The 23,540-nt window shown below is 48.3% G+C and overlaps 1 protein-coding gene across 3 annotated transcripts in view; it reads right to left on the bottom strand.

Moving 5' to 3' along the window:
* Positions 1 to 3,234: 3,234 nt before the first annotated feature.
* The window catches only part of LOC139056313 (uncharacterized), an 82,194-nt gene continuing 61,888 nt past the window's right edge, over positions 3,235 to 23,540 (bottom strand). For all 3 annotated transcript variants that reach the window (XR_011512280.1, XR_011512279.1, XM_070534470.1), the window contains exons 5-8: positions 10,505 to 10,587; positions 5,830 to 5,922; positions 4,464 to 4,529; positions 3,235 to 3,515 (exon numbers count right to left, since the gene is read on the bottom strand). Coding sequence is in view for 1 of the 3 variants with exons in the window: in XM_070534470.1 (XP_070390571.1) it covers positions 3,264 to 3,515; positions 4,464 to 4,529; positions 5,830 to 5,922; positions 10,505 to 10,516 (423 nt within the window). In the remaining 2 variants the exon portion in view is untranslated. The remainder of the gene's footprint in view (positions 3,516 to 4,463; positions 4,530 to 5,829; positions 5,923 to 10,504; positions 10,588 to 23,540) is intronic.

The following is a 23,540-nucleotide window of genomic DNA, read 5'->3' as shown; positions in this document are numbered from 1 at the left end:
TGGATATGTCAATTTATATCTTACGTGATTTCGTTACGTTGTGTACAAGGGTTCTGCAAAAGCTCTATTTCCATATTACTAAATTTTTTAGATTAATGTGAAATACATCAGTTGTGTCCGCTTTAGATGTATTGTTAGATGCAATGCAGATGATTTTGATATTATTTTTCATTGCCGAAAGGCATAGTTGTAAACTTGACAGTTCCATTGCCCTAAAATTTTTATTTTTGCCAATTTTTAATCAAATATGGACGCCCTAAATTAAATATCGGAAAAAACAGACACTAGATGTTAAGTTTTTCTTTTAAATGCAACAGACCTCGTCAAATTTGGTGCTGTGGTTGCCGAGAAAAAATAACTTTCCTTTTACAAGTTTTTAGATAGGAGCACCTGAGCTAAAGCTTCCTACATACACACATACACAGCTTCGCTGGTCATACTTCTTCACAGAGTGGAAAGGAACTGCGCTTTCTCTTTTCTTTTGCATTGATTTCGCTGTTAGAAAGAGATTATGCTAGAAATGCAACGTCATTCATTCTTGTCTCGTAGATTTAAGTATGGGTTTATATAAACCCATGTATCCCATTCATCCACAAGAGCAGGTGTCAGCGGGGAAATGCTCGCTAGCTCGCTCGTTCGCGCGCGCGCACACACACACACACACACACACAAACACACACATACACACACACACGCACACACACACGCACACACAAACACACACACACGCACACACACACACGCACACACACACGCACACACACACGCACACACACACAAACACACACACACATACACACAAACACACACACACACAAACACACACATACACGCACACACACACACGCACGCACACACACGCACACACACACAAACACACACACACAAACACACACACACGCACACAAACACACACACACACAAACACACACGCACACACACACACAAACACACACACACAAACACACACACAAACACACACACATACACACACACAAACACACACACACACGCACACAAACACACACACGCACACAAACACACACACAAACACACACACACGCACAAACACACGCACACACACACAAACACGCACACACACATACACACACAAACACGCACACACGCACACACACACACGCACACAAACACACACACAAACACACACACACACACAAACACACACACAAACACACACACGCACAAACACACACATACACACACAAACACACAAACACACACACACACGCACACACGCACACGCACACACACACACAAAAAAAACACACACACAGACACACACAAACACACACACATACATACACACACACACATACACACACACACGCACGCACACACACACACGCACGCACGCGGACAAATGCTCGCCCGTCGCATTCACATTTACACTCGCCCATGCATGCACACGCGCACAAAAATGTACGCAAGCACGCACACGGAACCGCACGCACACACAAACACGCGTATGCTCGCACACGCATACACGAACTCGTGCGCACGCATATTCAAATACTGAGACATAAACACGCGCGCTCACGCAAATAGAAGTTCACACGCACGCACGCTCAAGGTGTGCACGCCCATATACGCTCTCTCTCTTTCCGTGTTGCCTCACAAAAACATGCGCGTGCAAACAGACTGAATGACACTCGCTCTGCAATTGCCGTTCAAAACTATAGCTGTAATAAATTGCCGTACGGTTTAAATTTCGCGCTTCTTCGAGTCAATGTGCCCTCTGCTGAGAGGGCGCAAAACCATTTGCTCCAGCCATGTGACATAACCGCCCATCCCTGACCAAAACACTGCTTTAACGCACCACGAAGGTTCTGACAAAGTGCCATAAATGCATATGTTGTTACAAAGTGTATCGTCAGGTCGCGCAGGCGCTCCTGGAATGGCCCCTTCCGATTAGACTAATCAACGAAGCACGTGTCTGTTATCGGACAGTCAGCCAAAGCTATATATACCTGTAAGCATCCCTGAATAAACGCACTTCTTGTTCTTGTTGCATCCATGCTGGTGGCCGTCACTGCGCACCGGAACACAAAGGACTACCCTCTTGGCGCAGACAGTTGAAACTTGTCGACATATTAAGTAAACTCGTCCGACATATTAAAATAAAATGTTCTAAATTTTTGCCCGTTCAGTTACGCATGTGCATTGCCGAGAAGTTCCACGGGATGGTGAAGGTGCAATGTCCTGAATTCCTGAGTATGTCCATGCTACAAGTCAGGTTAGTATTTTTTTTAGCGTATCACAAGGACATGTGCATGCTTGTTGTTATGTTGTCCAGGGAATAAAATCTGATAATAAAAGCGATGACTTAGCAAATGAGCAACCCAGTGCTGCGTTTTAGGAAGTAAAAATAGAAACTATAGTATTTAAAGAGCCTTCCTGGAGAAAACAAAACTGAAACCAAATCTTGAGTTTTGTGTTTCGGCCATCTAATGGGAAACTGTCGAACTCAGTTCTACGTGGCGTTAAAGAAAACAAAGCACCACGTAGGACGGCATCGAGCCGCTGACAGCATGACGCGGAACGATCGGTGCAAGTGATTAAACGACTCGGCCATGGCTTCCAACGATTCGGCAAGTGATACGCTCGGGTGTTTATAGATACCACGACTGTGTTTCAAAAATCGCTTTTGGGAACAGTGGCACACCATGTGTAGAGAGTCGTAATAGGCATCAGTCAAAAGCTGAGTCTCCGGGCTACATACGCACATCGATTTTTACGATAGACGCCGTAGTTTTATCACCGGTATCGTTTTGGTCTCGAAAATCGAGTACGAATTTTCGTCGTTTCCATAGCCTTCCATTGCTGAATCTTTAACCGCTGTGGGAACAAAATTCTAGCCTGCCACAGCGTGATCACTGTATTTGGCTCGTGTGGATTGTCTTCCAGAACATGTCTGTCACCTGCCTTTTTCAATATTCGACCTGCAGCTTTTGTTATTCGCGAAAAACCCGCTCGTTCCATTAAAAACGCGCTCGCTTCATGCCGGGGCCACTTGGGGCGCTAGTTGATACGTGTCCAGAAAAGCTGGATATCCGGGTCAGCGAAAGCATGTATGGACCATTATTGGGTTTCTTTAATGCTTCGCTGGAACTCGCAGTAGTTGCTGTTGCCCTAACCCCAGTTCCACCGACCCGGCTTATCAACCAGGTTGGAACAAATGTTAAGATCAAGTCAGAAATCACAGGGTAACCTATGAGAATGACAATATAATTAGGCCGGGTTTATTAAATAGCATGAGGACAGTGCTTTTCTCGATCATATCCGGTCCTCATCGCCTGTCGGTCACGTTTCAGTGGCGACGCCGATGGGGATGGCGATGCGGATGCCAACCTGGCCCCTCCCACCCACGTGACCCGAATGCGGCCCCGTCCCGTCACGGTGGCACCAATGTCGCTGCGGTGCGTGTCATACTCCACTGTGCCGGACACTTTGTGGCCCCCACCGGCGGTGCCGCCGCCTTCCATGTTCACGCGCGTCTGCAAAGTCAATCGGACACCGCTGAGAACAAACAATGCTGGTAGACTGGCTTCTCAGTCAGAAATCTCACGGCTATGTAGTGAGACCTTTACGATCAGCACTGGAGCTGTGTATTTCAGAACAGCAGGCCAACATGTGTCACCGCATGCAGTTGGCCAACCGGGCTCTGTTCAACAACTTTTTTTTTCCACACATCCTACCACACTGCACAGAGGCGTTGGCAACAAGAACAACGTTGCCCGGTATAACTCCACCCGCGAAGGGATGCAGCATACCAGTTAACTATAGGTGTTCACAGAGATATATGCATGGTAACTCTCAGCATGCTACGAGCTGATGGTATAAGGGAAACTACAGGTTAGTATTTTTTAAACTGCTGCCCCGTGTAAACATTATTATGGCACGTCATATGAGCTTTCGGTACGCTCTCACCAGTGACCTTACAAAGGTTTGTGCCTTGGCATTCATTCTTTTATAGTGCGCTTCCTATCAATCTACGTGGGCGAATTGAGGCCTCATTCTGTTTACTCAGAGGCAGGAATCTTCAGTTTATTGCGTATTGTATAGCGTCAAAGTATTTTGGACACATATTTCGCTCAGTGCGTTCACTTTCTGTATTTTCTCTCCTCGTTTCTGCGAATTACAGTCGTTTTTTATTGTTAAACGTGTTTAACGAGATGCTGAGGCCTGTCGACGGCAGCCGACTAGACGAGTAGGAAAGGTGATGCAAAAGTTCAACACCCTGCATTGCGATAGGATTGCAAGCCTACGAGGCCACTATTACTTTTACGGATCATTTCAGAACAGAGCTTACGTTATTTCCTACGCCCATGAAACGAGCCACATCTGGGCAGTTGAGCATCACGTGAAGCAATAGTCTAGACATCACAAAAGCCCGCACTGAATCATTTCTATGCTAAAGGCAAAATGCGAGTACATAAATTTACCCCTGGTTCCTGCTTGGGCTGTGGAAGTGGAATGTTTGGGCTCGGAACATGAACTGTGTCCTGTTTCTAGAAGAGAGGTGAAAGATAAGTAGTCCGTTAGCAAAAAAAAAAAAAGCATCGTACTGCGAAAAAAAGAATGAAAGGGCCACTGTCTTCGTGCATATTTTCTTGGTCTTCTTTTTCCTTTTCTTTCTCTTTGTTTAGCGCGTAGCTCCTAAACTTAATCATTAGGCAGACCACGGGTTAACTAACTAGCAATATACGGGAAATATGAACTGAGGGCAGCTCCGGCGAAATGCTGCTTGGGCCTAGCTGATTTGATGACGTTATATTAGAACGCTCGCTTCGTAATCTCGTGCGGGTTTAGAACCTAATAGCGTTAGACAAGCGTCAACCACATTTCTTCGTGTCTTTTTTTTTTCTTGTACGAACTGTACCTCCTGCCCTTTCGGCAGACACGATGTCGAATAACGGACGCATTTAGTGCTGCTTAGAATTTAAATGCAGCTAGAATAGGATGCAGCTTCCCTTCATCTACGTACCCCAGCCCGTCTCGCCTCCTTGAGGGCAACACAGCTGCCCTCACGTTGCCCTCAAGTGGTCGTGCTTGCGCACAAGCACTTAAGGATCGCTACGAATCTGCACCACGTAGCCAATATCAGTGTTACTGTACAGCTTTCACAAGGGTCTACTCCTATGAAGCATGACGACCATTGTTCTTTAGCATGCATTTAATTGTTCCGTATTCATTAGCAGGGCGCAGTGTTTTGGCAGTGTGGCTGTACAGCTCTCACAACGATCTACGGCTCAGATTGCATTGCGACGCAAGTCTTAGTACTTTCACATACAGAGTACAAAATTTTCCATTCCCAAGTACGAATCTCCAAGTGTGTTGTATGCTCAGTTACATTAAGAACTAATGCATCGGCCCGGCAGTTGAATTCATAAACTGTTTCCGTTCCCGCGATTCCCCTGAAGTGTGTGGTGTGCTCAACGAAACTAAAGAACAATGCATCGGCATGAAGTAATGCTTCAATTGCCATTAAAGTCATCCGAGAAAGCGCCTCACGTCCAAACGTATCCCCCTGCGACTATCAGAATTTATTTTGCTACCGCCATAAAAAAAAGGAGCAACAAACTCGCATCGGCACGACAGTCGAATTCATAAACTGTTTCCGTTCCCGCGAATCTCCTGAAGTGTGCGGTATGCTGACCTTGCTCATAGACACTAATGAACAATGCATGGGCACACTGTAATGCTTTGCCACTAAAGTGATCTGAGAAGACACCTCACTTCCAAACGTATCCCCCTGCGACTATAAAAATGTAATATGCTACCGTCGCAACAAAATAGCAACGAACTCACCTCGAACACGGCATCTTCGCCTTGCCGGCCACGCAGTCTGTCTGCCAACTCGATAGGGACAAACGGAGGTAACAACTTTCTTCCCCGTAGTACCTAGGCGAAGAGAAACCTCAAAAACCGAAAGTCCCCACATTTCTCCCTCGCAGCCACTGCTCCTCGCGCATGCGTACAAAGAGCGGAGAAATCCAATTATGATGTGCACGTGCAGTACGAGTAGCCAGGCTGATGATGATGACGACAGTGTTAGCCGCGAGCGCCACGTGTGACAGGCGGAACCACTGGGCATTTCGGTCGTGTGGCTTCCGAAATCTTCATCAGGCTCGCACGCGAATCTCAAAGACCATTAACCTTAATCATAGCTCAGCGTACGTTTGCAGGCATTAGAGGCGACAGCTATTCTAGAACCAGACAATCGGCATTTAAAATGTGCACCCGAAGGATTGTGACGACCGCGATTTCACCGCGGTACCGACTACGTAAACACCCTGCGTTGGCTCGTGACCCACCGACGCCTGCGCCGCCTGCCTCATTATAACAGGTGCTTTCCTGAGGCGCTGGATAGCTGCAGTTCGTCGCGTTGGGTAAGCGAAACATCGCGCCATGCTGACTGTTTCGCCTGTCTTGCAGCTTGCTTGATTATCTGCGTTCTAAAATTCGGTCTTTTGCACCGTATAGTGTCGGTGGCGAACGCCACCACACGATGCTTGTTCACACAACTGAGGGCAGGCCCATTGCTCTGAGAGCTCGAGCCATGCTGCAGGCATCTAGTAAAGGAGGCAATATGGTAGACCTCATTCAAGCCAATGTCAAATGTTGATGAATTTATGCTTCAGTTTTTTAGTACTTTCTCAATCTGACAAATATTGTAAACTTAATTTAAAGTGACTAATTCTTTTCCATCTTACTAGTTTTGACAATTCAGTCAGTTTAGTGTGATTACTGGTATTAAAGATTTGTACTGTCATTTCTGAGGTCCTCTGTTGCTTGCAAGACCGTACCCGTTCCATGACTTTGTGCCTTACCCCCAACTTCAGAAGATGCCTCTGAAATTATTTTCGTTAGGGTCTGATATTCTTTATCTCTGTGTTAACATACTCCTGTTCTGAAGGCTGATATTTATTTAGCACTGGCCTGAATTTTCTTGTTGTCTTAGCTCCTACCAGGTCGGCCTGTTTTCATATTTTTCCCTTCTTTCTACCAATCGAGGACAACCCTACACCTAACTATGATCACTGCCCTTTACGCAATCCAACACCTCTACATCCTGCGCAACGTTTCAGTTCAGTAATAAAGATGCAGTGTATTTCTTGTTTCCTCATTCTATCCGTTTTATCATGTGAATGCACTTCCTTCTTGAATGTATGTTCTGAATTCAATTTAGTGCAAATTAAAACATAGCCAAACTGATGTACTTTGTGAAAAGCTACCGTGCTTGACCTTGTTTTGACCACCTGCACTGGATTTACTTATAGTGCTAAACTTGCTCCCACATCTGGAGCTGCTTACAAATCACTAGTTCGCCTGATACTGGAATACACTTCAACTGTTTGGTCCCCTCACTGCGCATGTGACATTTACCTTTTGGAATCAGTTCAGAAAAAAGAAATCGGATTCATCTACGGTCGCTATGATCGCCGATTTTCACCTTCATCACATGCTCAAATCTTATCACTGCACACTTTGAAACATAGGCGCACACGGGAACAAATCATGATTCTTTACAGATAATTCACACTTCATCGGCATTCAGGCACCCTTTCTTTTATATCTCCTAGTGCATGTGCAACCTCACAAACCCATGCACTAAACATTGTTCCTTTCAGGGCACATATAGACTGTTTTAAATTTTCTTTTTTTTTTTAGAGGGCAGCATTTTTTGCGCCCGTTCCTGCATTTCGTGTGGCCGTCGCCGCTGTGCCTCACCGTTGTCCCTCGCCGTAACCAGCTCTGTAGCTGGAACCAGCGCACTGCTCTAGCTGCGCGCACTCCTGGCGCCATCTTTCGCGCACGGCGCGAGCCTTGCTCTCTTCGCTCCTCCACCATTGTCAGCCCTGTGACGAGACGTTCATTCGAGGGATCGCCAGTCGTTTGTGCGCAGGCGCGAGTAAGAGCGGGCGCGAGAGAGAAAATCTGGGCGCTTCTGCTCCTTGAATATATGACTCTGCCTAGGCACTACGGAGGAGGTTTCTTAGCGCGTGTTGTAGGCGTTCGTCCCTAGGAGTTCCGGCATTGCGGAGTGGGGCAGAGTTTGTTTACGCTCCGACGCTGGCTGCCGGCGCGGTAAAATGGTGAAGCAGTAGGCACCGACGCCCGATTTGGCGACCGCTGTGTCAGACAGACTCTCTCGCCCCTGCTGCACTCGTGCTAAGTCAGTCGTGGCGGATCATAGCTTTCTCGCGCCTTACGGCGATGTACCTTGCGAATAACATCACAGATGTTTCTGTGGGAGCAGTAGCGACCGTAGTAGAGCCAGGCGGCATAGGTAGAAAATCTAGAAGTCCTTAGCAATCGCGGTTGAACGCAAGTAGCTTAAAGGTCGCCGGTGACGACGACTGACTCAGTACCAGCGCCGCAGCCGCGAGACAGTCTGTCTGACGTACCTTCTCGCTGGCGTTGCAGAAGTCGCGTGGCGCGGTAGTGCTGTACTTAGCGTCACAAATTGGCGGCTGGACGTAATTATATTTATTCAATCGTGTTTTATAATTGTGACAACGTGTCATTATTTCGCAATATTGGCGGCGCCTCCAGGACACCAAAGCGGCAACGGGGATACCAAAGCTGGAAATTAGGCAGGGCGGCCCTTGGGTTGGGGCCGCGGAGGCCGCAGCGTGCCAGGGGGTGTTCGCATAAAAAATGGCTGTCCGCGATATCGGGCAGCCGATCTTATACACCCCTGGCATGCGCAGACCTCGGCGAGCGCCAACCCAAGGACCAGTTCGGTTTGGCCTCCCGCTACCCCTTGGGTGCCCCGGAGATCCTGCGCCGCCCGCTTTATTATAACAGGTGCTCTCCTGAGGCCTCCGTTTCCCGGTCACATGCCCCTCCTGGAGCAGTGCTTGTAAAAAATCCAATCTATCGTCGCGACGAAGACAGCGACCCACGACTTATACAACACCGCGTCACAACCTCGCCCCTTCAGACAGAGTGATCACCATATGGCTGCTGCCTCACCGCACGGGCAGCCAGCGGAGGAGCCTAAACTCGACCGCACTCCGCAACGCCGGCATATCTAGGGGACAAACGCACACAACACGCGCACAGAAACGTCCTCCGCAGTGCCTATAGGCAGAGTAATGTATTCAAAGAGCAAAAGCCCACAGATTTTCCCTCTCGCGCCCGCTCTTACTCGCGCCTGCGTACAAACGACTGGCGATACCTCAAATGAACGTCTCGTGCCTGTCAAGGCCGTCTGATCACGCTGATAACAAATGCCCCTTGATAACGCGGCCGAAGCGCCGCTCTGACCACGCACGAAATGCGAAAAGCAATGGAATAGGCAGAAATTGCTTCAAAATTCCGCGGCTTTGCTGGCGCCGCATCGAAAGAGTGCGCGCGAAGGCATAATTCGCGCAATAATCTTGCTTCGGACCAAAGCCAAATTAAAGTGAGCGTTTTATTTGTCATGAAAGTGAACACGTGCTGGAAAAACAGGTTAGTCTCAAAAAATAAAAGCGAAATAAACAGACCGGGAAGCGACCAACGTGTTGAGAAAAGGCAAAACCGATGCGTTCATGACAGTAAATATACCACGTCTAAATGAGCTGAATTGACAATCAGGATGTCTGCAAAAAAAAAAAATGTCATCAGCTTTCAGTGTGCCCTTATTATCTATGAATTCGTAACCTCCGTTGAACACTAGCCTATGTGACGTGTTCGAATAGGTCTCCTTTTGCAGCTACGCAGTACAGTGTCCATTTTATCACATCTTCAGAGGCTTTCTTGATGACCCCCACCGGAATTATGCGGCGGACATCCGTTATCCTTGTCTTGAACTAATCTGACGTCCGTCTGGATCGTGCAAGCACGATCTTTCACATAACCCCAAAGAAAGAAATCGAGTGTAGAGAGGTCCGGTGACGTAGCCGGCCAATTTCCAGGCCCGTGCCTTCCAATCTATTACGCACGAAAAGTCGCATCCCGCCAGTTTTGTGCTCGGCTGCTGCTGTGTGCGGGTGCCATATCTTGGTGCTACCACGGAAGTGGAAGACGTGACAGCGGGACTTTGCTGAGAACCTCATCCACCACCCTTTCATGGATTTTATTCACGTAACGCTCACCAATAAGTGTGTGATCAAGATGGGACAGACCGCTGGTACTGGTGCCGATTGCGCTTTACCCTGTGTAGATTAGAGTCACCCCAATGATGTGCATTACGCAAATTTATCTACGCGTTTCTGCGAAAATTGGCTTCATCTGCGGGCATATGATTGTTTAAAAAGTCCGGTGATTCATCGGCTTTGGTGAGAACCCAATTCGAGAAATCTTGACGATTCTACAGGTGCCCATTTTCTAAGCATTGGTGTTGCTTAAGGTGGTACGGGTTAAAGGCCGCCATTTCTAATCCTCCAGACTGATGACTTGGAAAGAGGTACCTGGGCGGCCACGTCCCACACGCTCGCCTGGGGGTTTGAGACCATAAATGCTAGACCATACGTGCGTAGGCTATAGGACTCACAAATTGAGTCATCCGCCGCTGTTTCTTGAAGCTGCCGGTTTGTCTCCAAATCCACGCCCAAATCCACGTCTCCCTGGCGTCCTCTGGAATGAAAATGTACATCTTAAAGGCTATGCTTTTTCGGTTTGAAGGCGGCGGAAGCGATTTTAAGAGCCCGAAACACGTCATAAACATATAAAACTTTGGACATCACCTATAGCCATCAAATTTAAGCAGAAGGAGAAGCAGCTAGTCGCGCATCGCGGAAACAGCAAGTACACGGCCTCTGAGTCGGATACAACTCAAGTCTGCAGTGAAGCCCCGCCGACGCCCTGATTACCGCCAGCCACTGTTCCTCCGCGAGGCTGCAAATAGTTTGTACTTCAGACTTTCCCTGTTACCTAAATAAGGCGGTAACCACAAAAATAAAATTATAAGCGCGTAACTTTGTACGTTCTCATTCGTCTATTATAGCCTAACGGTGAAATCAACTTGTTTATTGAACTGAAATAAAACGCTTGCTTCGCTGCAACTATTTATTGTCACGTTTCACTTGAGTTGGTAGTGATGATTTACGAGTAAAACGGTGTCAGCAGTGAAATGAACGATATATCGCGCACTTTTGAAGAGTGAAATGCTCAGACTCCCTACACTTTGTCCGTGTCTGTTGCACACCTCATCGCTTCTGCCGACGAAAAGACTCTTTAAGAACGGCAGACGCTCCGGAGGTATCAAGTACGACGCCATTTTGAAATGGTCGCATGACGATTTTATTTGCTTCTGTGATCGGCTATCGGAGTAACAACCCCACGCGGACCGTGTGCCTTGGTTGCTAACTACTGCTTTTTTAAGTTGTATCCTACTATAGGTGACCGAAGAAGGTGCACACAAAATGACATTAAAATAAACGTGCTTGGCTACTTAATTGGGAGCGGACTTCAAGACGCAATAGGTCGAAATTCTGTTAATAGGTCTGCGCGCCACACCTCTTCCTGCAGGGAGAAGAGAAACCTCGATAATTTCGGTGGAAAATTAGCCCACTTAATTATACAATGTGTATGATTATCAAAGACGTAATAAGGGGGCGGGGGGAGGGCTTCCCGCCCACGCCACCCCTCCTCACACACATTCCTAAAGCGTTGCCAATTCAATCTTGAGACTTGACAGCTATTTCAGCGATCAACATTTTGCTGCCTCTTTCACTCCTTTTGGATAGCGGTGGTTATCGCATCTCCAAGGGTGCGAAGGCCAGTTTTCTCATCGATTCAGTGCCCGCGCGAATAACTCGAGATGAGTTCAGTTGTCACCATCTATTCAACGGTCACGCGCATCGCTGTTGCTTCGTTAGTTCAACCTTCTTTGTTTAGACTGATCCTGGGACCAGAAAAGGGATTCGGTTCGTAGATCAGCTGGTCTGTATGCTCGTGGAACGAGTTGCGGCAGGAGAACACGCCAGTTGCGTTTAACTTTTCCTTTTGCTTCATTATTTCCTTGGGTGACGGCTCGGTGTGACGTTGGCAGCTCCTCAGAACCATATACCCGCGATATGGGTTAGATAAGGTGGAAATTAAAATCATGCGAAACAGCAACCATCGTCAAACCCTGCAAAAACTGTTAAACCCGCAAGGAATATGACTGCCACCCGTTACCTCGTCCGGTTTTTCCTTAATTGTACAGCACTTTCCGTGCAACATTGGCAGGCTGGAAACAACAGTCGCAAGGACTTGAGAAATTAAGCGATCTACTAAGGGAGAGAGCCAAGGCAATAGTCAAACAGGAAGAAAAAGCAAAAATTACCAAATTTAACGTTACTTGTGAAAATATTTACAGATCAATACATTTTTATTTAAAAAGGAAGTAGAGAAAACGCCGCCGGAACTGGAGAACAATTCCGTGTGTATTGAATGACGCTTCTACCAGCGCTGGAGCAAGGGGGGAGGCTAAAGGGGGTTGCAGCCCAGGGCCTCACCTCGGACAGTAGCAGAAGGGGGCCCATTTATTCTAACCTGCTTTGTACAGCGAACCATGGGAAACGGAACTTTGAGCGACATGTATGAAGCGAGAAAACCAGAACAAGCAGACGGAGCCCTCCACCTAATGTAACAGCATGCGTTAAGCCTGATCATTTGGGGAACGCTTGTCGAGCTGCAAAAACAGGAATCCGCCGCCACCCCGTCGGGGCCCTCTTTCTTACGAAGCGAGGTGCGTTTGCTTGGAAGTTTTCGTGGTTTCCTGTCAGTCCGTCTGTCCAGTGCTTTCTGGACAGGAGGGGCAAGGGGGAAACACCTAAAACATGTAATGTGGGATGAGTACCCAAATCTCCCTTGCCCCTCGTCACCATCACGCCACCCTCCACCTCTCATATAGTTCCGCCGCTGTCCTTCTCATAGCAAGGATGTGCTTCAGTACCCAACAGTGCCGCCCATTCGACTTTTCTTGTGATGTGACCGTGATGGTAAATTGGGCGGGGGCGGATGAGTCCGATAGCAGATGATGATGAGCCTGATGGCAGAGTCTAGGCAGGAAAGAAAATAAGACGTCACACGTGCTTTTTTCCGCGTGCCGTGGGACATGGAATGCTCACTGTTCGCGCTAGGGTTGTGGAAGAGTGAAGGGGGAAGTTGGAGAGCTGGACACAAAGGCCTGTCTCCAGGGCTCATTCATGCCTAGTGGCTGGGTACCCTCGCGCGCGCTCGACGGGAAAAGTTAGTATGACTGGCCGCCGGACTTTCCAGAAAGAAGTAGAAAAAGATGACTCAGAGGCGACGGAGGGCGCGTAACTTCGCCCGCGCTAGGAGTCGCCCTCTCCCCTTCGTTCTCGTGCTCGTCGTCGACGGGGCGGAAGAAAAATCGCGAACTTACCAGAACAGACGATTGCTCCTAGCCAATAGGAAGACGAGACCGGAACGGTAGAAGGAGTTAGTTTGTACGGAGAAGGAGGGAATTTGTACAAGGAACACTATGCGTATGTGAACGCCCGCTTTGGCGCTAGTGATAAACGCGGCGCGCGTCTATAAAAGGAAGTTGATCGCGGGCTGCGATTCAGCCCCGAGCCGCCGGTTAAGCTTGCATAAGCCCGCCCGCTGAAGAGCTCCCGGGGGACGCACCACTCTCGAACAGCCACGGACCATCCAGGCAGCGTGCGCCAATCATCGGGACGGCCACCGTTGGACACCTGCGGTCCCGTCAGACTGACGAAGTGCCCGGTGAACAATTACCATCCATTCAGGCGAAAATGCTCGGTCAAACATCAAAGTGGTGCGTCTAAACAAAGGCGAAGTTAGAAAGACAAGAGCGTGAAAAGAAGCTAGCAAAGATGACAAAGTACCTACTGAATGATAGCTCTACCCATAGTCCGTGTCAAACTCCCTGTAGTACCGACTGTGCTTCTGCGGAGGACTTGGCAACTCCATCATCACGGTTTTTTGGCAAGATGCAAGGTTTGACTCATCTTGGTTGTCTGGATCCTATGAAAACGGTGCCAACCTCGGTTGTCCATATTTCTGAGCAACCGACGCTAACCGAGCCCTCTCCTGTTCCTGAGTCAGCAACGTCTATGCTACTCGGCCGGGCCCCTGCCACAGAGCTCGAGGTGTCCGGTGCGCCACGCCCGATTTCTATTACTGATGATCAACAAGTGCCAAACCTCCCCGATGAGCCTCCTTCTACTGACGAGCGCCAGGAAACAACACTCCAAGAACCGACTCACTTGTTTCCTGTCAGTTTCGCTCCAAATAATCATGTTCCCACCCGCAAAGTGTGCCTCGAGCAGATGAATGAGACGGCTTCTCGTTGCGGCAGCAGAGAAGTATAGACACCCCCGTAGCAAGAGGTACGTTGCGAGATTCTCCGATGTGACCCTGCTAAGTGGCGGGGCGTTATTACTGAGAGCTTTCGGAGTGTATACATGCCTTGCGAAAGGGCCCTTGTATTTTAAAAATCGGGCAGAAAATTTTCCGTCTTCCGAAAGGCAATACAAAACTCAGTAACGCTATATGTTACCTCATCTTCTCGTGCGAAAGGCTGTAAATGGGGAGGCGTACGAGTGACACTGGTTAATGTACTCGCAGTCCAAAGGTTCCGTTTACTGTTTCATGTGCAAACTATTTTCGATTTCAAGCAACCCCAGTGCTTTCACCACGCACGGCTTTTCTGATGGGAAAATAGCAGAAGAAAAGGTTTGCGCACATGAAAATAGCGTTGAGCACCGGAACTATGTGGCAGCATGGCTCGCCCGTTCTAACCCGAGCAGCACAATTGACAAGGAGTTGGTTAAGCATCTTGTCACTGAGACCGCTTACTGGACAGAGGTGTAGAAGCGCATAATCGTTGTAGTTAAGCTTATAGCTGAGAGTAACCGAGCGTTTAGGGACAGTGAAATTTTTGGTTCACCGAGAAATGGCAATTATATGGGAGTGCTTGAGGCCATTGCCAAGTTTGATCCCTTTCTAGAGGAGCACATTAAACGCTACGGGAACAAAGGAAAAGGTCAACCATCACATCTGTCAAAAACCATTTGTGATGAATTTATCGAGCACATGGCAAAGGCTGTCAAGGAACGTCTCGTTGACGAAGTGAAACGCGCAAAATACTTCTCTTTATTGTTGATTCGACTCCAGACCTTACTCACGTTGATCAGCTGTCAGTTGTTTTACGACACTATTTACATGGGAAAGTGTACGAACGCTTTCTTGGATTTGTTCCAATTGAATAGCACACCGGCTTGTATCTTTTCGATACCGTGATGTCCCTCTTGACGACCAATGGCATCTCGTTGATTGTAGGGGCCAAGCTTATGATAATGCGAGTAATATGTCAGGAAAATACAAGGGACTGCAAGCTCAAATCAAACACCTGACCGAATTGGCAGTCTACGTCCCGTGTGCTGGTCATTCACTGAACTTAGTTGGCGCGTGTAGCGTTGACAGTTGCCTTGAGACAGTCAACATTTTCACTGTAATTCAGAGACTACATGTGTTCTTTGCTGCCTCGCCTAAACAATGGGGTATCTTTTGGATAGCGTGGGCGGAACTGGCCAGCAGCTTGCTTGAATAGTCTCTCTTAGACTAGGTGGTCAAGACACGCTGAATCACGTAAGGCCATTCTGAGAAATTTCAATGCAGTCTTTTGTTGCCTTGAAGCTATATCAAAAAACGAGGAAGAAAACGGTGACACTAGGAACGAAGCGCACTCTCTTTTCAAGAAAATGACAAAACTAGAGACTGCATTCATGACGATTTTCTGGAGTGAAATTTTGGAGCGCTTTGACTAAACGATCATAGCATTTCAGAAACGAGGCCTAGACATTTCAACTGCTGTAGACCTGCTGAGCTCTTTCGAAGGCTTTGTTAATTCTTTGCGACTTCTCTTTGATACCTTCGAAGAGAGAGCATGCACGCTAAGTACTAATCAATGTTATCACGATGAGGGCAAACGCATCGTTTTCAGTACACACCCGGACGGAAAAAGCGATAGTGCGCCACAAGGTAGAAGAAAGTTTATCTTAGAGACCTACAATGTTGTACTTGACACTCTAGGCTCTGCTTTGCGAGTGCGAAAGGCTGCCTACACTGAACTCTGCGAAAGCTTCGGATTCTTAAAATTGCTGACAGAAGCTGGGAGCGAGGCGTCTCTGGCACAGCAGGCTGAGAAGTTGGTGAAAACCTAGAAAAAATGATTTGGAGCCAGCATTTTTCGCTGAAATCGTTCAGTTTGCGAACTTTCTGCACAACTCTGTGTGCCAGGACACGAGTGCCCTGGGAATAATGAAGTTGCTACACGAAAGAAAGCTTACTGATGTGTTTCCGAACATGTCTATTGCTTTGCCAATGTACTTAAGCATACCCGTGGCAAACTGTCAGACCGAACGATCGTTTTCCACGTTGTCGCTAATAAAAAATCGCCTTCGTTCGAGCCTCCTTGACGACAAAGTGAATTCGCTTGGTATCATGTCCATGGAAAGTGACCTCCCCCGCGAACAGACTATATCTGATTTCGCCAAAGCGGAGGCGCGGAAGATGCCATTTTAAAAGAGGACTGTTTGCGCTATACATGAATAGTTCCAAAAAGTTCGTTGTGTCGCCTCCCAGCCTCCATGTTACCAATGAAACGCTGAGCAGTGTAATTGAATATATGCAAATCATCGTTGTTCGTCTCTTGTTTGTTCTTCTTGTGATATTTAGCGTGCTTATAAAGAAATGTATTTTCGTTGTTTTTGATAGTGCCACGTTTATAAGGCGTCGTCCTTGCTTGTCTTGCCTTTAACGAAAATATTTTCAAATAATGTTTTGTAATTACAGTTGGCAATTTTCATCTGTATTCTAGTGTACTTTATGGTGTTTGCATTGCCTTAATTATTGTATATATCTATTGCATATTTATAGAGTAACGTGTATAACGATTACTGCAGCCTGATGCATGCATTTTAATAAAGAATGTTTTGGATACAACCATGCATCTCCTCACGGGATTAAACTTAGTGATGCAAACAAAGCCTAGCTTCAGAAGGATCGACATCTGAGCTGTGCTGTCTTTTCTACGTTCTTGTTCGTCTTGAGTGCACTAATCTTTCCCTTAAAGCCTAGCTTTTGCTGAAAACAGAATGCAGATTAATCACAAAGTGAACATATGTGTTGCTGTTTACAACAGCACAAATTTCGAGCAAGTATTGTTGCTTTCCTTATAATAATAACAATAATAATAGCCCCGTTGATCGCACTTCCTTCTTTTTAATTTGGTGGAATTGAAATGAAGCATGCATATTTCCAGTAGCGTATCAGGCTACAGGGGGGAGGTGGACAGTATAGTGAAATGGGGCCTGCATGCGAATTAGACCAGGGCCCCGGTTTTTCTTAATCCGGCCCTGGCTTCTACCGTTATCAGTCGAGCCGCCTGACGTAGCCACTTCTCAGCCGTGATTATGTGGGTGTTCTAACCTTCCGCGGTGGGCGCAGTACGTCTAGAACCTACGCGTCCTGCGCTCTTCGCGGTTGTACGGGACTGGCGGCCACGCATCGTTACGCAACTTCCCAAATAACAATAAGAGTCGGTTTTGGCACTTGGTAGAGGAGTAAACGAGGAATCCAAATGAACTGTGATTGTCCTGTAAATATATATTTCTCCAAATTCTCCAGAGATAATTAATAAAACGCCACTAGAAATCTTTATTTTAGACTTTCGCTTGTTTACTTGTTCTTGAGAGTGTTCTTCCTGCGCTTCTTTCCTGCGCGAGTCCATTTGATGTGGTTTCTTGTTTGCCAAGTGAAGGAGAGGTGTATCCCACAGGCGTACCTGTGAGATACACCTCATTTCATTTCTGTTTTGCGTGCTTACGCGTCTTTGTGACGAACGGTGGGTATTATTCACATTTGTGCTAGTAAAGGTAACCCCCTCCCCTAATTTCCATTTAAATCTTACCTTGGGTTGCCCCCCCCCCCAAAAAAAAGAAAATACTGGGTACGTGTCTGATCATTATAGGCGCGTGGGTTAATCTGCAATTTTTTTTTTACACACCGGTCTAGCAACCGCCATAATGTCTAATGCATATCCACTGGAAACCACCCCCTGCCATATATTAACCTTCAGCAGCAAGATATTATTAGAATTGATGCCCTCATCCGGAAGGCGACAAAGTTGACCCTTCGGCATTCCGTTTACCTCCTTGACAGGGGATGCTATAACACCGCGGTTAAACTAGCAAATATTCATCATCGTTGAAAAAGGACTTTGCCTACAGCACACACGAAAAGGCCTACAATTCGTGCGCCGCATCGGCTGTCAACCATCAGCTTGGCCTACTCTGAATGCGCGCCCCCGAAACAACTCCACTCTTTCTCATAGTAACACTGCGACACCATATGAATCCCGAAAGAGAGAAGGAGAGACGACGCCCACGGGTTGCCTACTTCAAGAAGTATACAGTAAGATACTCCTTCACGCCGATGCTAGCGTTGGGACCCAGGGCTCTGACATAAGAGTCGTGAATGAAGACCCCTAAAGTGGACAGACGGAGGAATACTCCCAGATACAGATCCCACCTTAGCGGAGCTCACAGCCGTCGCAAACAAACACATGCCCCCTTCCAACTCAGCCCCTCCAAGAATTATATTTACCGACTATATGGCGGCGTGCAGGGAATTGGTGCAGTCGGTGCAGAACGATGTCCCTAGCCGTATCTCCAGTTATGCAAAGGCACGCACAGGGTTCTCTAGGAATCGTCTGGAAACCTTGTAATGACGGGATCGCCGTGAAATGAAAGAGCTCAATAGCTTGTCTGCGAGGTTTTCAACCATGTGTGACATTCCGCGACCAGACCAGGCGATACGATCAGTTCCCCTGCTTCTACGGCAGACCTTGAGGCTACACGCAAGTTCCCCAAGCTCAGCAAAGCGCTCACCCGGGAATAGGCTCTACTCATTCGTCAATCCCAGACTGAAACACCCCCTACGCCAGTGCGAATATGCACTTCCTCTGCGGGCACTTGCCCGAAGGTCTCCCTGTTACGATCGGCCTCAGGGGGCTAACGATCTTCGGAGAAGCGACCCCCAAACCCTTCCCAGCCCGCTGCGACAACTCGCTTTGTAAAGACAACAATGCGTCACCTCAACAGCACAACGGCGCCGGCATGTCTAGCCACGTTGAGCGGGCCCAGTATTGTTAGTGGATTCGCTGTCGCCTTCACCGCTTGCTTGGAGCGAAAGAGCTCCTGGAAAAGGATGTTTTGCGGTGCTTTCTCACGGGCGCCAGAAGTGTCACAGTCAATGGACAGACGCGGCGGCAACTGACTGCTGCGTCAGCTCTGGGATCAGGAGGCGCCTGCTTGGGTCATATCCTTTGTCTACGAGAACCCTCTCACATCGGTGTGTTCAGTGAAACCAAAGTGCGGAAGTGAGCGTGTGAACCCTCCACCTTAAAGGCGGGTTGACTACGATGTCTTCGGTAGCTCCCATTGGTCGAAGGTTGAAAGGCAGTTTTCCCTCACCTAAAGATCTAGGGAGGACAAAGTGTTCTTAAGCAGCCGTTGTCGGCTGTTTGGTGTGCATTCTCGTTCAGTCATGCTAGACATATCAAATGTAACGTTCTCCACACTTCATGTACATATTGTAAATAAATCCCATATTGCTCGTTCTCGATGAGAACAAGTCCCTCCCTTCAACAACGTCCTCAGCGTGGATGAGTCGAACGACGGCATGGGCTAGCTACCATTTATTTCATGCCCAACCCCAACCCTTACAATTGGCTGGCAGCGACGTGTGGCTGTGTCTGTGGTGAGTGCTTCGTTCTTGCTCTGGCTCTCTAGGCTTCATTTTGTGGTTGTTCAGTTTAGAACAGTAGGGAAGCTGGATTGTTGATTGTTAGCTAGGTTGTGTTTACCTGGGTACATTTAGCGAGCAGGACCAAAGCAGTACAGCAGCAATCATGTAGTTAAGGACACTGCTTAGAGACGAATTGTTGATTGTTGGTGAGGAGCTGGGTCTGGAGGTACGCAGGGAAATGCTAAAATCGGAAATATTGCAGCTGGTTTCATAACAGGACAGGGAGTAGAACATTGAAATTTTGTTATAACTTCATAGGAAAATAGAGAAACGGGACAGAGAGAGAGATAAGAACGGGACAGAGAGGAACGCGAGAACGATCGCGATCGAGCTAAAAAAATGCAACTTGAACTTGAAAGCAAACGTTTGGAGTTGTCTCAAGGAAGTGAAGGGGCTCTGGGACGATCAAGTGAGGCAGAATCATACCGCATGGACAGGCTGTTAAAGCCATTTGAGGTAGGGAACAATATAAACTTGTTCCTAGGAAATTTTGAAAGCACTTGCGAGAAGATGATCTTCCGTACGAGTACATGGCCGCAGCTGTTCTTGTCTATGTTGCCCTGTGAGGCTGCGGAGCTAATCGCCAGACTCAATGCGCAAGATGCAGATCATTAGGCGAAGGTTAAGGCTAGTCTTTTGAAGAAGTACCGCCTTTCAGCCGAAGCGTTTCGGCAAAGGTTTAGAAGCACGGGGTAGAAGGACAGCGAAGGATATCCGGAGTTTGCATATGGCTTAAAGGCAAACCTAGTCGAGTGGTTGAAAAGTGCGGAAGCGTACGAGAGCAGAGACATGATTATTGAATGCATGTGTCTAGATCAGTTTTACAAAAGCAACCCCAATCTGTGAAGCTGTCAGTGCAAGACAGAGGAAATGTAAACACTGTGGAAAGGGCGGCTGAATTAGCCGAAGAGAATGCAACGCGTACCTTTCGCTGAACGCCGAGGACGGAAATTGGGACGGTCGAAATGGACCGTGGAAACCATTTCCGTTCATAAAGGGTTCACAGATTAGACGACCGGAGCCTGTACACATGCAGGAAAGGCCCTCAGAAAAGAGCGAGGAGAAATCAAACGGGGAAACCATACAAAAAGAGCAGAAAAGAAGCCCTTTAGACCTATCCGCTGCTATAAGTGCCACAAACTCGGACATATCGCTGTAAACTGCCGGAAGCCTAGCGTAGTTGTCGCCTACGTGGATGAAAAAGACGAGAATATGAAACTTTTGAGCCCATATCTTCACGACCTACAAGTTAATGGCAAACCATGCCGGGTGCTGCGAGAGAGTGCCGCCACTATGGACATTGTCCATCCCTCTTAAGTGACGGTGGATGACTTCACGGGAGAAGTAGCATGAATCAAACAGGTTGTAGAAGAACACAGCGTGTGTCTACCTATGGCCAAACTCAAAATCAGTGGACCGTTCGGGCAGCTTGTGACCGAGGCTGCAGTTTCCAAATTCTCGTCGCTGCAGTAGTACCCTTACATTTTTTTCGAATCGGACGGATCATTTACTGCGTGACAAAGGGCTGTTACGTTTCGCCTACGACGCGCGGTATAGCCGGCGCGGATTCAACGGACGCCGGGGCTTCGTTCAAAGCGGCGGACATTTTGGCCCGTTCGGAGCGGCCGCGACGCATCCCCGCCGAGCGCGTCCCGGCATGTTTCAGTGCCACGTGTCTTCGTGTGTGCGTGTGTGTGTGTGTGTGCCCACGCTTGTCAAAGCGCGGCAGCCGGGGAGAGGAGCTCTCCCAGTGTGAAGCGAGGAGGTCTGACCGGCGCCGGCCCGGCTGATGCGTCACCACCTTGTCCCAACGTGTCTCTCAGCGTGTCTGTGCCCCACCGTCACGTGACCTAGTCCCGTGACCTTCCCTCTTGCCCTCAACTCCGAGAGTATAAGAGCAGCTGCCCCCGGACGCCAGGAGAGAGGCTCCGATTTCTTCTGTTGAGTAGCGTGCTCTCCCGTCTCTCCACTTCGGTCGACCTGACCGGCCGCTCTTTTACGATGCTAGAACAAACAAGTTGTTCTGTTAGCAGTCGACTCATGCTTTGCCAAGACCTTCGGATGCTTCCAGTGGTGCCCCAGGCCGCTAGACCAACGCTACCCTTGGGGCTTGCGACCCATTTGCAACAACTCGTGCCAGCGGTGCGACTGCAATAACGGGTGTCAGCACTGAGGTTCCAACAACCGGTGCCATCGGTGGGATCCCAACAGCTGGTTGCCAGCGGTGAAATCGCGACAACGGAGGCCAGCAGCGAAGATATGCGGTTGACTGTATGCTGAGCAGCACAACGACCATCCGGGAGCAGTGCAACGAGCCCTGTGTGATGACTGGTTGCCTGCAGCGGAACGACTGCGCTGAATTCTTGGCTGCGAGGTTTGGTGAGTGCGGGACTTTCTTCTTCTGAGTTTTGCCAGGCTTTTGTTGGTGTCAGAAACAGAGCTGGTAATTGTCGTTGTCGTTGCTGCCGGGTTAGTTTGCGGCAAGACAATAGTAGGCAGTAGAGAAAGCAGCATTCAGAGCAGCCATGGATTTGAAGTCGTTGCGCAAACCGAAATTGCTGGAGCTTGCAAGAGAGTTGGGTCTGGATGTCTCAGACAAACTCAGAAAACCAGAACTGCTGAGGGCTATTCTTGAGTTAGAAGCTGAGGATGACGAGCTGTCGGAATGCCTTGAGACCATTGAGGAGAGGGCAAAAAGACAGGAGCGCGAACTTAAAAAACAGAAAGAGAAAGATGAGCGTGAACGAAAAGAACAAAAAGAGAAAGATGAGCGTGAACGTAAAGAACAGATAGAACGACAGCAGCAAGAGAAAGAAAGAGAGCGCGACCGTCAACACGCTTTGGAAATGAAGCGTCTCGAGTTAGAGATGGAACACGCTCGTAATGGAAGTCAGGCACACAGTGCAGGAGAACGAGTATTGTTCCAAATGACTGACCTGATGCGGCCGTTTAAGCTTGGAGAGGACATTGGTTTGTTCCTGGTTAACTTTGAGCGAACGTGCGAGAAGCAGGGGTTCTCCCGGGAAACGTGGCCACAGCGCTTGCTCACTTTGTTACCCAGCGAGGCGGCCGACGTAGTCGCTCGCTTGGAGAGAGAGGAGGCAGAGGATTTCGACAAAGTGAAATCGAGTCTGCTAAAAAAGTACAGGCTGTCAGCGGAGGCGTTCCGTCGGAAGTTTCGAGAAAATTAGAAAGGCAAAAGTGAGTCATATACAGAGTTTGCCTACAGGCTTATGTCAAACATGCAGGAGTGGCTCAAAGAAGAGAAAGCGTTTGGTGACCATGAGAAAGTTCTGCAGTGTTTCGGGCTGGAACAGTTTTATAGTCGGTTACCTGAGAACGTGCGGTACTGGGTCCTGGATAGGCCAGACGTTAGTACGGTGGCTAGAGCCGCTGAGCTAGCCGAAGAGTTTGTGACGCGTCGGGCTCGCGGAGCTAAGGACGGTCAAAAGGGTGAATTTGGCTCCAAGTTTGAGAGGCCGAAGTTCACGCCCATGAGAGCAAAGGGGGACACACGTAGTGCGGATGCGAGTAAAAGCAGTCCGACCGAACGTAAGGAGACGGCGGCAACCGAAGCCGAACGCAGAAAGCGGTTCGAGACGAGGCAAGCGCGCGTTTGTTATACGTGTCAGAAGCCGGGTCACTTTTCGGCGCACTGTCCAGAAACAAAAACAAAAGTCGTGTTTTTGTCATTATGCAGCACTGACGAGAACATGGAGCTTCTCGAGCCTTACATGCGAGAC

Source organism: Dermacentor albipictus, chromosome 2 (genome assembly GCF_038994185.2).
Source record: "Dermacentor albipictus isolate Rhodes 1998 colony chromosome 2, USDA_Dalb.pri_finalv2, whole genome shotgun sequence".
Taxonomy (NCBI): Eukaryota; Metazoa; Arthropoda; class Arachnida; order Ixodida; family Ixodidae; genus Dermacentor; species Dermacentor albipictus.
This window is presented reverse-complemented; position numbering and strand designations above follow the sequence as displayed.